The 12,779-nt window shown below is 42.7% G+C and overlaps 1 protein-coding gene across 2 annotated transcripts in view; it reads right to left on the reverse strand.

Annotated features, from left to right (window-relative positions):
• Positions 1-12,779, reverse strand: part of LOC102371460 (neuronal acetylcholine receptor subunit alpha-7-like) — a 167,606-nt gene that overhangs the window by 45,850 nt on the left and 108,977 nt on the right. For both annotated transcript variants that reach the window (XM_006019677.2, XM_025199094.1), the window contains one exon: positions 12,523-12,609. In XM_006019677.2, coding sequence (XP_006019739.1) covers positions 12,523-12,609 — 87 coding nt within the window. The remainder of the gene's footprint in view (positions 1-12,522; positions 12,610-12,779) is intronic.

A 12,779-nucleotide genomic window follows, 5' to 3' on the forward strand; every position in this document is an offset into this window, starting at 1 on the left:
TAAGTCTATTAGAAGACTGGCACTGGGCAGTCTTCACTTGGCTGGTTTGCAGCTGTCAGCCACAGCCTCAGTGATGTACCCCAGCGAGTTCTGCCCATCTACCTGGGACTCATCATCATGGAAGGCATCTGAAGCTGATGCAATCACCACTGAAATCTTCAAGCAGGGAGGAGAGGAGTTCACATCATGGCTCCCTCCCCTCATCTTAAGGATTTGGAATAATGAGGAAATCCCAGATGACCTCAGGGACACCATGATCATGACAAGAAAGGAGATGAGTCCAACTGTGGAAATTACAGAGGCATCGCCTTGCTGTCCACCATAGAAAAAATCATTGCAAGACCCCTCCTGAACCATTTCCTTCCACTCGCTGAAGAGCTCCTCCCAGAATCTCAGTGTGGGTTTAGGGCATCGAGAGGCAGAACTAACATGATCTTCACTGCTCGCCAGCTGCAGTAAAGATGCCAGGACCAACATAAACCTCTCTACATGGCCTTCTTTCACCTAATGAAAGCCTTCAACTCTGACAACTGAGAAGTGCTGTGGAGGATCCTTCTGAAGTATGGATACCCACCAAAATTCATTACCATTCTTTGCCTGCTCCATGACTTACATCCTGGCTTAAATGATTTTATAAACAGAACAGCTTGCAGGAGTACATGGTCTTTGACCCTGGGTATGACTTGGATCTGGATTGAAATTTGAGAAAAACGGCTGTGTTGGGTAATGAGCTTGCATATTTCATTCAGCTTGCACGTGATATTGCAACTCTTTCAGAAACTCAGCTCTCAGATACAGGCTTCATAAAGGACAAGGGCTACACCATTTACTGGCATGGCAAACCTGAAGGAATTATGAGATAGCATGGTGTAGGTTTTGCCATCAGAAATAAACTTATATCATTGTGTGAAGCTCTGATTGCAGTGCCCATATGTATCATGACCATACATATCATGACACTTTGAGTTAGACTACAGAAAGGATTCATCAACCTCATCTATGTCTATGCTTCACCTCTGCAGGCTAGTGGTGAAGAGAAGGACGCTTCTATCAACAGCTGGAGGAACTGATTTGCAGGATTCCACAGAAGGAACCTATCCTAGTACCTGGAGACTTCAATGCAAAAATTGGGTCCAATGCTGAGATCTGGCCTGGGATTCTGGGTAGGCATAACATTGGATGTGTGAATGACAATGGTCAAAGAGTTCTTGAGCTCTGTGCCAGTCAAGGCTTATAAGTGACCAACATCTTCTTTGCCGGTAATATCAGGAGAAGAATGTCTTTGAGACACCCAAGGTCTAAGCACTAGCATCAGCTAGACTTCGTACTGATAAGACATACACACTTGAAAGATAACCTGCATACACAATTCTTTCAATGCACAGACTGTAACACAGACCACTTCCTTGTCTGCTGCAAAGTGAAATTTCAAGCTAAAAAGATCCACCACTATAAACCTGCCAGGCAGCCTGTATTGACTTGTGCCAAATCAATGATCCTGTCAATAAATGGCTTTTCAATGAAGAAGTAGCAGAGTCAGCTGGAATGAATGAAACTGCATGAGATGCATGGGAAGTGCTGAAGACAAGTATGTATAATGCAGCAATCAAGAGTTTTGAATAGAGTACTAAGAAGAATGTCGACTGGTTTGTAGACCATTCAGAAATACTGCTGCCACTAATTGAGAGAAAAAGAAGCACCCTAATCACCTACAAATCTACTCCTACTACTGATTCACTCAACAACCCAAGAGAAGCTTGTAAGGCTGTTCAAACAGCTTCCAGGAGGTGTGTTCAAGAATTTTGGCTGGGTCTCTGTGACAGCATCTAATAAGTGGCTGATGCAGACAACAGTAGATAGTTGTACAAGGGTACAGGCAGTCCTCACACTTACAGTGGGTTACGTTCCTGGAAAAGGCACTGTAAGTCAAAACAGTATAAGTTAAATCTGATTTTCCCATGAAAACAATGTTGTAATAGCGGGTTACATTCCTGACCAAGGGCTTGATGCCTAACTTTTTATAGAAATGATCATAAACACCATATTTAAATCAACTATTTAATTTTATTTAATCAGAAGGTGAAGGAACACCTTCACCAGGGTCATGGAATAGGCTTCTTTGGGGAGATTTTTGGGGAGACTTAGAGCCACTTGATGGCTTTTTGAGAAACTAATTCAGGGATGCTTGTTTTACTGCCCTCTTTTTGTCATTGTAAATTTCCTTTAGCACACATAGGCATTAGAGATCAAGTTGTTGGTCTTTGAGCTGTGTTCAAGGTTGGGATCCATTTTTTCAAAAATTGCCATTGCAGCTTCCAAATGCTTGAAGGCCCCACTCATCTGCTTTGTTGTCATACCTTGAACAGGACTCTCTTGAATCTGGGCCTGATTTTCTGCCTTCCTTTGCTCCTCAAGACAGACAAGCTCTTCATTGGTCAGTTCCTGGAAATGAGAGTCCAGCAGCTCCTCAGTATCTTCTGTTTCAACTTCTAGCTGTAGCTGGCCAGCCATCTTCACAACATCAGCAGTGACTTCTTCCACTTGGTATTCAAATCCTTGGAAATCAGAGACAAATTCTGGACAGTTTTTTCCAGACACCATTGAGGTTGGATTCCTTAACCTCCTTCCAAGATTCTCCAATGTTCTTCACTGCATTCAGGATGTTGAAGCCCTTCCAGAATTCCTTGAGGGTTGGTCCACCTTCCTGGTCTGTGATACTGATGGCCCGGGCAAAGGTTCTTCTAAGGTAGTAAGCCTTAAAAGATTAAATGATCCCCTGGTCCATAGGCTGGAGCAGCGATGTAGTGTTGGGAGGCAGGAAAATGGCCTTGAAATTAAGGTCTAAATCTGCAAGGTGTGTAGGATATCCAGGGGCATTGTTTAAAATTAACAATGCCTTATGTGCAAGGTTGTTCCTCTCACAATAATTCTGAACAGCTGGCACAAAATAATCAGTGAACCATTCCTCAAAAAGGGCCCCAGTCACCCAAGCTTTACGATTTGATTTCCAGATGACTGGAAGGCTGCCTTTAACACAACCGTTAAGTGCTCTGGGATTTTTGGAGTGATAAACAAGCAAGGGTTTGAGCTTGAAATCACCCACAGCATTTGAACCAAGCAGAAGGGTAATCCTATCCTTAGATGCTTTAAAACTAGGCATAGTTTTCTCTTGTTGGGTGATGTACATCCTGGAAGGCATTTTTTTCCAGAACAGCCCAGTCTCGTCGACACTGAAGACTTGCCTGGCACAAAAGCCTCCCTCTTCAATGATTTTAGTCATTTTTTTATGAAAATCTTGAGCTGCAATCTCATCAGCACTAGCAGCTTCACCTTGCACCCTGATGTTATGCAAGGCATACCTGCCTTTAAAACACATGAACCAACCCTTACTTGCACTGAATTTTTCATCCTTGGATCCCTTGCCATGTTGTTACTTCACAGTGTCAAAAAGACTCAAAGCTTTGGCTTAAATGGTGGCTAAACTCAAAGGCACACAGCACTGAGTTTGATCCTGAATCCACAAAATTAAAAGTCTTTCCATCTCAGCCACAAATCCTGCAGGTTGCCTTATAATAGTGAATTGTAATAAGGCCGCACTTTTAATATCACCACTTATTTTTTCTTTTCTCTAACAGTAGTTTGCACAGTAGTACAAGCTAGGCCCAATTGCCTACCCATTTCAATTTGCAACAAACTACTCTCACTAAGCTTGATCATGTTGGCTTTCACCTCTAATGTAATGGCTTTTCTCCGTTTCTTATCAGAACCCTCACCATCACTAGAACACTGCCTTTTCCTTTTGTCAGTCATTTTTAAGGACTGAATATATAATATGCACTAAGAAACATCAGTATACTGTATAACACCAGATCACATCAGGAAGTAAACTGAAAGAGTACTGTATATAAAAATGCTTAACACTAAGCACTAAGAATCCAAAGAATACAAGACTACACAAAGCTTACGTGCCAGAGCACATCAGGAAGCAGGAGCACACCGAAACACATAAGGAAGCAGACTGACTGGATGATGTATGGCACTGGATCCTCGCACTTACAGCGTGCCGTAAGTGCGAGGATCCAGCACTGTAATTAATAACATAGGTGTAAATGGTGGAGCGCTGCAAGCACGGATCGCCGCAAGTCGAGGTGCTGTAAGTCGAAGACTGCCTGTATTAGAAAGACCTTTGGGCTGATGAAGTACAAGACAGCTCTGTTGAAAGACCTGGATGGAAGAAGCAACTGGAAAGGCAGATTGAACATTATGGAATGATATATTCAAGGGAGTGTATAGTAGACCAACATGTACTAGACAAATTGACTGGGCTTGAAGTTATGACTTTGCTGGATGCCACTAAAGGAACTTGAACAATGCATCAAAAGATTTCCAGTAACAAAGCTTCAAGATCTGACTGCTTACCTGCTGAAATTTATAAATGTGCAAACAAAGACTTACTACAAAGATTGCATGAGATATTGCTACTCTGTTGGAAGGAAGAAACTGTTCCACAAGATTTCAAGGATGCTCATTTCATCCAACTCTATAAAAACAAAAGAGGCAGAAGTGACTGTAATAACCACAGAGGTATATCTCTTCTCAACATTGTGGGAGAAATCTTAAGCCATATTAATTTACCTAGACTTCAAACACTAGCTGGGAGAGAAGTATATCCCACTGTACATGTCTTTTACACATTTAACAAAAACCTTTGACACAGTTAGTTGGTCAGGGATTTACACTGTTCTGAAGAAGCTTGGTTTTCCACCTATACAGCTAAACCTCATGAAGTCCTTACATGACAGCATGAAGGTAACAGTAATGTATGAAAACCAAGATTCTGACTTGTCCAGCATCAACAATGGAGTGAAGCAGGGCTGTGTATTGGTTCCCACATTGTTTAACATTTACTTCTTGTACTTGCTTCAACACGCATTCCATGATGTTTGAGTGTGTGTCTATCTCAGCACTAGACATGATGGAGGACTGTTTAAGGTTCAGAGCTGAGACAAAGGTAAAGAAGATCATCGTAAGGGACCTGATGTTTGCAGATCATGCAGCCCTTGTGGCTCACAGTCTTGATGCCCTACATTTCATTACCAAGTTTTCTGACTCATGCAGAATCTTTGGGCTAGCAATAGTCTTGAAGAAGACTGTTATCATGCACCAAGGCTCTTCAGAACTGGTTCCAGATATCACCCTAGATGGTATTCATCTGGATGTTGCTGACCAGTTTTTCTACCTTGGTTCTACTGTTACCAGCAATGTAGATCTTGATGCTGAGCTTGCTGGTACAGACAGCAAAGCAGCCAGGAACTTTGGTCTTTTGCAAGACAGAGCCTGGAACAATAACAAACTGTCAACTAAAGCAAAAATCCATATTTATGAGACGTTTTTTATCTTCTCTTCTATATGGCTCAGAAACATGGACCTACTCAAAACACATCAAAAGACTAAACAGCTTTCATATCAGATGCCTGCATAAAATTCTTTAAGTAAGATGTCAAGACAGGGTGACAAATGTGAAAGTGTTAAATCATGCTGGTATGTTATTCATGGGAACATTGATTAGTAAGAAAAGACTCTGGTGGCCTGGTCATGTCAAGCAAATGCCAGAGCACAGGATCCCAAAGAATGTGCTGTACTCTGAAGCTCACGAAGGGTCTAGAAAGAGAGGCAGACCACTGCGCAGATTTCAGGATGCTTGCAAAGATGACTTAGCATCCTTTGGAATCTCTGTGGGTGACTGGGAAAGGAGTGCAGAATGCTGCCCTGGTTGGCAGTGTCAGCTTGCAGATGAAGTGAGGTGCTGAGAGGCGGACTGGATTATGTTTTGTGATGACCAGTGTCAGAGGAGGAAAGAATCTGCTACTTGGATTCACAGCATTGCTAGTGCCTGGGTGTGCCCCACCAGTGGGCATGACTGTGACTTGTGCATTGGGCTCAGAAGTCATCAAAGAACTCATCGGCACATATACCATGCTCTGTAAAGAGCAATGGTGCCAATTGTTGCTGTTGTTGTGATCCCCACCTCACTGTATATAGCTGAGATGTGGACAACATAAAGGAGACACCTCAAGTTGCTGGAGAAATACCATCCATGCTGCCTGCAGAAGATCCTTTGAATCCAGTGGGTGGACAAGTGTACCAACATTAGTGTTCTCTCACAAGCAAACACAATGAGCTTTGAGGCAATGATCATCCAATTCACTGGGTTGACCACATCATCTGGATGTCTGACTCCGGACTCCTGAACCAAGTTTGATTCTCCCACCTGAGTCAAAGCATTAGCTCAGGAGGAGGGCAGAGAAAGCACTTCAAGAATGTCCTTAAAAAAATGCAACATTGATATCAACTTGTGGGAGACTATCACCCACGACTGCCCCAAATGGAGGAAGAATCTGCTGCAAAGATCTCAATACTTTAAAACCTCACAATGACAACAGGAGATGGAAAAACAGGAGTGGCAGAAACAGCACCTTGTAGACCAAACCAAGAACCCAGAGCCGCCCCCCCTGCAAGGAGACACATACCCAAACTGCAACAGAGTCTGTGAATCCTTGATAGGCTTTATCAGTCATCTTTGGACCCACATATAAGACAATCATGGAAGGCAATCATCCTTGGCTGCGAGGGATTGCTGCTGCTGCTGAGTTTTTATAAATACATTCTTGTGGTGAATATCATGGGGAGAGAATAGCTATTAAAAAGCCCTGGCAGGTATTATAGCAGGGCGTATATCTTCCCTGGACTGGGGGGACTGTCCCCTGTCCAGTCCCACCAATCAGCTAATTGGTGGGACCAGACCCTAATTGGCTCTGTTCAGGCCCTGGGGACTTCCCCGTGTAGTTTCACCAGTCAGATCCCTTTAAAGTTCTCTGTGGGTGGACAGCCATGACCTTCAATGGCTCCCAAGCTGCCTTAAAGCCATGAACTTTAAAGAACTCCTACATTGCCTATGAGCACTTTAAAGTTCCAGGTGGGACACCAACCAGCCAGGTTCAGGATGACATGGAAGTGGGGAGAGAGGAAAAGTGGTAGCTGACTCAGGCTGTCTCCCAGCCCTTTAAATATGTCTGCCACCTGCACATTGACACTATGGTGACAACAGCAATTGGGGAGAGTCTGTCAATGAAGGTTGCCCTCCGGTGAGTGAAGCCAAGGAGCAGTACCCTAGCACCTCCTGGTTGGAGAGTGTCCCTTGGTGGCAACTTTGTTGCACTCCAGCCTGGGGGCTATGCACATGTGGTCTCCCATAATATTTTAATTTTTATAGTTCTACAAACTTTGTAGCACTACAAAAATAATGTCTATCAGAGCCCTTAAGCTAGACAACATTATCAGCAGAAGACCAAAGGACTACAAATTGGGTATGAAAATATTTAGACTGAAAAGTAAAAGTAGTAAAATTTTGGACTAGTCTTCTGACCAAAATAGTTGGGACAAATAAAGTAAATTGTTTCAGGATGGCGCTCCAAAGCTTATAAAAAGGAATAGTCAGAGAGGACAGAGATGCTCATGAATCAATAACTGGAATATGTAATATTTGGGTGCAAGGTGAAAAGCAATTCTCTCTCTATGCAGGAGGTATCTGGTAACTCCATGTCTCAGGGCTTTTGCTGGATGCCTGTAGCAGCCAGGAAGGACTCCTGCCAACACATCTGTGAATGCTTTATTAGGTTCTGGAGTCTTTAGGGTTTTCTTTATCAGCGGGCTTCTTAACCTCCCTATGAGGCATTGGACAAGGGCCACAGCTAGATGTGGGAGTTTTGACTGGGGTGTGCTGGGGCTCCTTTTGGCACTAGTAAACATTTCTGCTACCTAGCTGTGGATGGTCTTGCTGTTTCACTCATCATCAAACCTATCACCAAATTGGGGGTTAGGAAGGAATTTCCCCCAGGTTGGATTAGCAAGGATTGTGAGGATTATTTTTGTCTTTCTCTTTAATTTGAGGCATGACCCTCTTTCTAGGATCCTCTGAGTATATACTGACATAACAACTCTGCCATTGCTATGGCAGGACACTGTTGACACCTTTGTCACCCCTGCTTTGTATCTATGACATGCTGTAGGCTGTTTTTAATGTATGGTTGCAAGGTGCTTTGTGGCCATAGTGTGTGACAGTCTGAGGTTGATTAGTTTTAGGACTCTTTGGATAAAAGGTTGTCTATGAACACAGAGGGGGCTGGGTTGTCCTACCCCCTGCATGTCATATAAACTCCTTTTTCTCATAGGTCTCCCAAATGCAACTGTGGTAGCACTGTACAAAAGAGACCACATGGAGCATAGCCTCAACCTCACCAATACATGGAAGGAGTTTACAGGGGTGCATGACTTGAGCTGCAGCACCAAGGACCTACTAATCACACTGGGTGTGTCTACAGAAGACAATGCCCATTGGACTAATTCTACTGCACATTAGCACAGCTGTCAAAAACCATGCTAATGTACTAATGTGCAGTGGATTTAGTCCAATGTACATTAAGCATCACACAAAAAGTATTCCTCTGTGCTAATGCACAGTAGCATTGATTATGGCACATCAAGTTAGTTGCAGTTATTACAGGTTCTAAACTTAATGTGCTTAATAACAGCATATTCATGAATGTGTAGATGTGCCCACTGAAGCACTTGGCACTGGACCTGCCACCAGTTAAATGCGCGAAGGAAAAATACAACCAGCCGAGTAATCACAGCAAAAGTATTAGAAATGGTCCCATGTTGTGCCTCTGACAAAAGAAATTCAGGGGGGTGATTCCAGGACAGGTCTCCTTGTGTTATACCATCTTCACTTTTGAGTTAACACTCATGATCAGCAGAGGGACAGCAGGATATAGTTGCTTGAATGATGCATAAAACTGCCACAGGGATACCTTCCCCAGTGAAGTCCTCTGAGAGTTTTCCGAGGAGCTGTCCAGCAACTTCAGTGGGGACAACACTGCAGCTGGGCATATACTCTGGGGCCTCTACTCAGTAAGTACTACTTGCCTTTTTTATTTCTGTTTGATGGCAGGAGGGTAGCTGGCAAGGCAGGGTCATTTTGTTTGCTTCTTTAGGGGCCCAGTTGGCTTCAGTTTAGCAACAATCTAGTGACCATGGTGAACTGAGATTTTCATTTGGTGAATTTTCACAGGAACAGCAAAAGATACATTCATGACACCTTGCCACATTTCAAATTCTTATTCCACAGAACAAAGTGCTAAAGCTTCTCAACAAACCAGTTTTTAAGTTTTTTTTTTTCTTTTTTAAGTATTGCCATGTATTTTTCACTAATCCTGTTCTTGAAAACATCTGCATCATCTTTGCTGAAGTTAAAAAAAATCAGAGGGGCAAACATTTGTTTACAGAGACTGTAAGTCTAAATGGTTACAGTTTGCCAAAGCTATACACAACTGAAAACAGGGTCTTCTAATGAAAATGTTCAGGCAACCTTAGTTCTCCACATAAGTTTTATTTATCCTCTTGAAGGAAATAATCCAGAACCTGATTTGATTCCAGTGCAGCCAATTAAGGATTTTTCTACTGACTTCTGTGACTTTGAATCCAGGCCCCAGCTTCACCTTTTCACATCTCTGAATCTTCATTTGGTAGGAGCTCTTCAATATGTTTCTTTGTTTGTCTCCCCTATTATCTCTCCCAGGCATATCAATGCCCCAATGTTTTCCCTTCCCTTCCTAGCCCGTTTTCATAACCAGGTCCTCTGGCAAAGGCACATATTATAGAGCCTTCTAAATCTTTCCATCCAGTTCTTTTTCTCATTCAAGCCTAGGAAAACCTCACTTAATTCATAGCTGCAGTTCAAAAAATGCTTGTGTTGCTACTTTCTGTAGGTTTGATTTACATAACATGAGAGAGCTGAACTCGTTTTTCTTCTGATACCCTCTTGTGTATGCACATAGGATTCTGTATGTTGCAGATCTAGTACATATTAAAGAACATTTTAAATGCCTCAGAAACATGGAGGACTGTCCTGTGAAACAAAGTCTTTGGACCATCCTAGTGCAGGGAACATGTTGCACAATCCCCAATAGTCATAATGGCACAAGTGTTCATTCTGCATACAGCCACCTGGACTGAGCATTCAGCCATTCTCCTTACATTGGTAGTGGTGTACTACAATGCCCTGGCAGGCCATAGTAGTTCACTTGCATGAGATATGGAGCAGTTTCTAACATATTTGTGGCTTACCTTAGGACTTTGGTGGGCTACCTACCACCTTACCCTGGGAAGGACATGGAAGTCATCAAATGCTTGGGGCTGCAAACTTAATCTGAGCCTACAGGCAGTATTATAATACTACTGTTAAATAATTCATAATTCACAGTGGCACATTTCCCTTTCTAGAGCCTACTTTGCATCTGACCTCTAAAAACAACTTGTAATCAAGTTTTTTCATTTTCCCTCATGTGCATTAATGATGTTCAAGAAATTCTAGCAGCTTCCTTGCATGTAGGCATATTGGTATTACTACCCACATGCCCCACAAAATACAATCAATCTTAACTGACAACCCATTTATCTAGTAAAATATGGATGAATCCCTCCTTTTCTTGAGTCCCTGGAAAAAATATATTAGAGGGCAAAGTGGTTAAAATAAATCAGCTTTCCAATGTGACCCAGAGAAAACCCTTTCACCTAGACTATGTCTCCCTTGTCTATTTAGTTTATAGGCTCTTTGGAAAAAGGACTCTAGCATTTGCCATGTTGACATTCAGTTCCCAGCACTGGGCCTTCTGATACTACCAGAATAGTAATGCTTTATTTTAGCCATAACAGGATCTTTTTGCATTTCCATGGCTACCTCATTGGTCATAATGAAAAGATTCTCTAGGAGATAGTTTGCTTCTCATGTCTTTTGAAACATCTGGTAGTGGCCATTGGTAGAAACAGTGGACTGGACTAGATTGACTATGATTTTGATTTTGTATGGAAACTCATACGTTCACTGATTTTATGCTAGTCCTAGTTGTGTCTTCATTTTCCAAGGCCATTCAGGTACTGCACCCATAGTAACATGTTTCTCTGAAAGAGCAGCTCATGCATGCAACCCAGGTATTTGTGTGTTTACATTAGTCATATGCAATTGTGTGAACAAAACTTCAAAAATTACGTCTTCCATTTTCATTTTGCCTGTTATACCAAGTTGAAATAGTGGTGAAAACAGTGAATGACCGTTGGCTCCCATTTATAAAATGAACGTCTCATAATCTTTTATTCCTTATATGAGTTTCCCTGCATTCATGTTATAATTTACCTTGACCTCTGTTTTGGAAGGACAGGTCCTGCCATCTTTCAATAGCATACCTTGTGTTGGATATGGAAAATGCTGTTTCAGAATTGACATATGACCCAAAGCACAAACATGATTCCAAAACTGCACTAAAACTGTAAGTCCGTATGCTTCTAAAAAAAACAATTTTAAGAACGAACGCGGGTTGCACATTATACAACAAATAAGCAGTGGGATTTAAAAACTGCTATGTGATCACAAAAGTAATTAAAAAATGTTATTGGACATAATAGCCCATTCTGCTCTTCTGCATGCTGCTTGTTCACTGCCCACTGAAAATGGATGGAAAGGCTGCTATTGAACACAATGGATGTTGGCCCAAACCCTGTGGAGTTGCAGTAGATGTGAACAAGGGGCTATCTGGACCATTGTCTCTTTGTGTGTTTGAAATGCAACAGGATTTGGACAGTGTTTGTTTTAGCTAGACTTGGTGTCTTTGGGAAAGAACAGAGGAATAGCAGATAACTTGGCTAGTGAGGGGAAAGAAGGACAGCTCATGAAGTAGGAGAGGGCACTGTAGCTTGGATCTGGCACTGGATGGGATTTGCAAAAGTACTCAGTGTCATCCTGACTCTGCTGCCAGTGAAGTCCAAGAGAATTTTACCACTGGGGTCAATGGGAGTAGAGTAAGGCCAACTCTGTACTGTGTAAGATCTTGGGAATGGTGAGGCTGAGCCTGCACTATCCACCCAAGTCCAGTGAAGCTCTCTAGAGCCAGAAGTTGACCTGGGAGACTGCTCTGGACTCACCCCCAGTGCCCAGTCTTGAGCCCTCTGTCTTCACTGAGAATGTGTCCAGAGCAGCCCCATGGATGCAATTCTGACTGTGGATCAAGTCAGCAGATCTGGGTGGATGGAGACTGCCCAGTCCATGAGGCTTGACACTAATTGGGCATCAGCAAATCCTCTGAGTGCTTTTGAAAAGTACCACCTTATATAATGGGTCCCTTTTACTTTACTTAGTCAACCCTCATAAATGGAGCATTAACCCATGGCTCAGCTGCCAGCTTAGTATTTCTAGTGCCTTTTTGCCACCTCTATACAAATCTCTCTAGATGAATCAAGCTTGCCACACGTGTCCTGCTCATAGGGCACAAAAGAAGTGACTTGCCCCTCACAATATGTGAAATAAAATCTCTTATGACAACAGGGAGCAGCTCCAAAGTGGGTTATGAACAAAGCTGCTTAGGAAGCCAGATCACCCCTATGTACCCAGCGTATAGACAGCAAACATACCTATTAGAGGAACGGAGTCAGAAGTAGCAGGCATGATCTCAGCCACGAGCAGCATGAACACCGTCAGGGACAGCAGGACTGTGATACCTGCAAGGGAATTAGCGGGGAGGGAAAAGATAAGGAGTAGGATTGTGGCCCTCCTGCTTATGCCTTCACTATATAAAACTCTGCCCCACTTGTTAACTAAGCAAACTTGTGGTTTACTGTCAGCTTCAGTCAAAGAAATATCTTTAATCCAAGTGCTACAAGACAGGAGG

This window comes from Alligator sinensis, unplaced genomic scaffold, assembly GCF_000455745.1.
Source record: "Alligator sinensis unplaced genomic scaffold, ASM45574v1 scaffold607_1, whole genome shotgun sequence".
In the NCBI taxonomy this organism is placed as follows: Eukaryota; Metazoa; Chordata; order Crocodylia; family Alligatoridae; genus Alligator; species Alligator sinensis.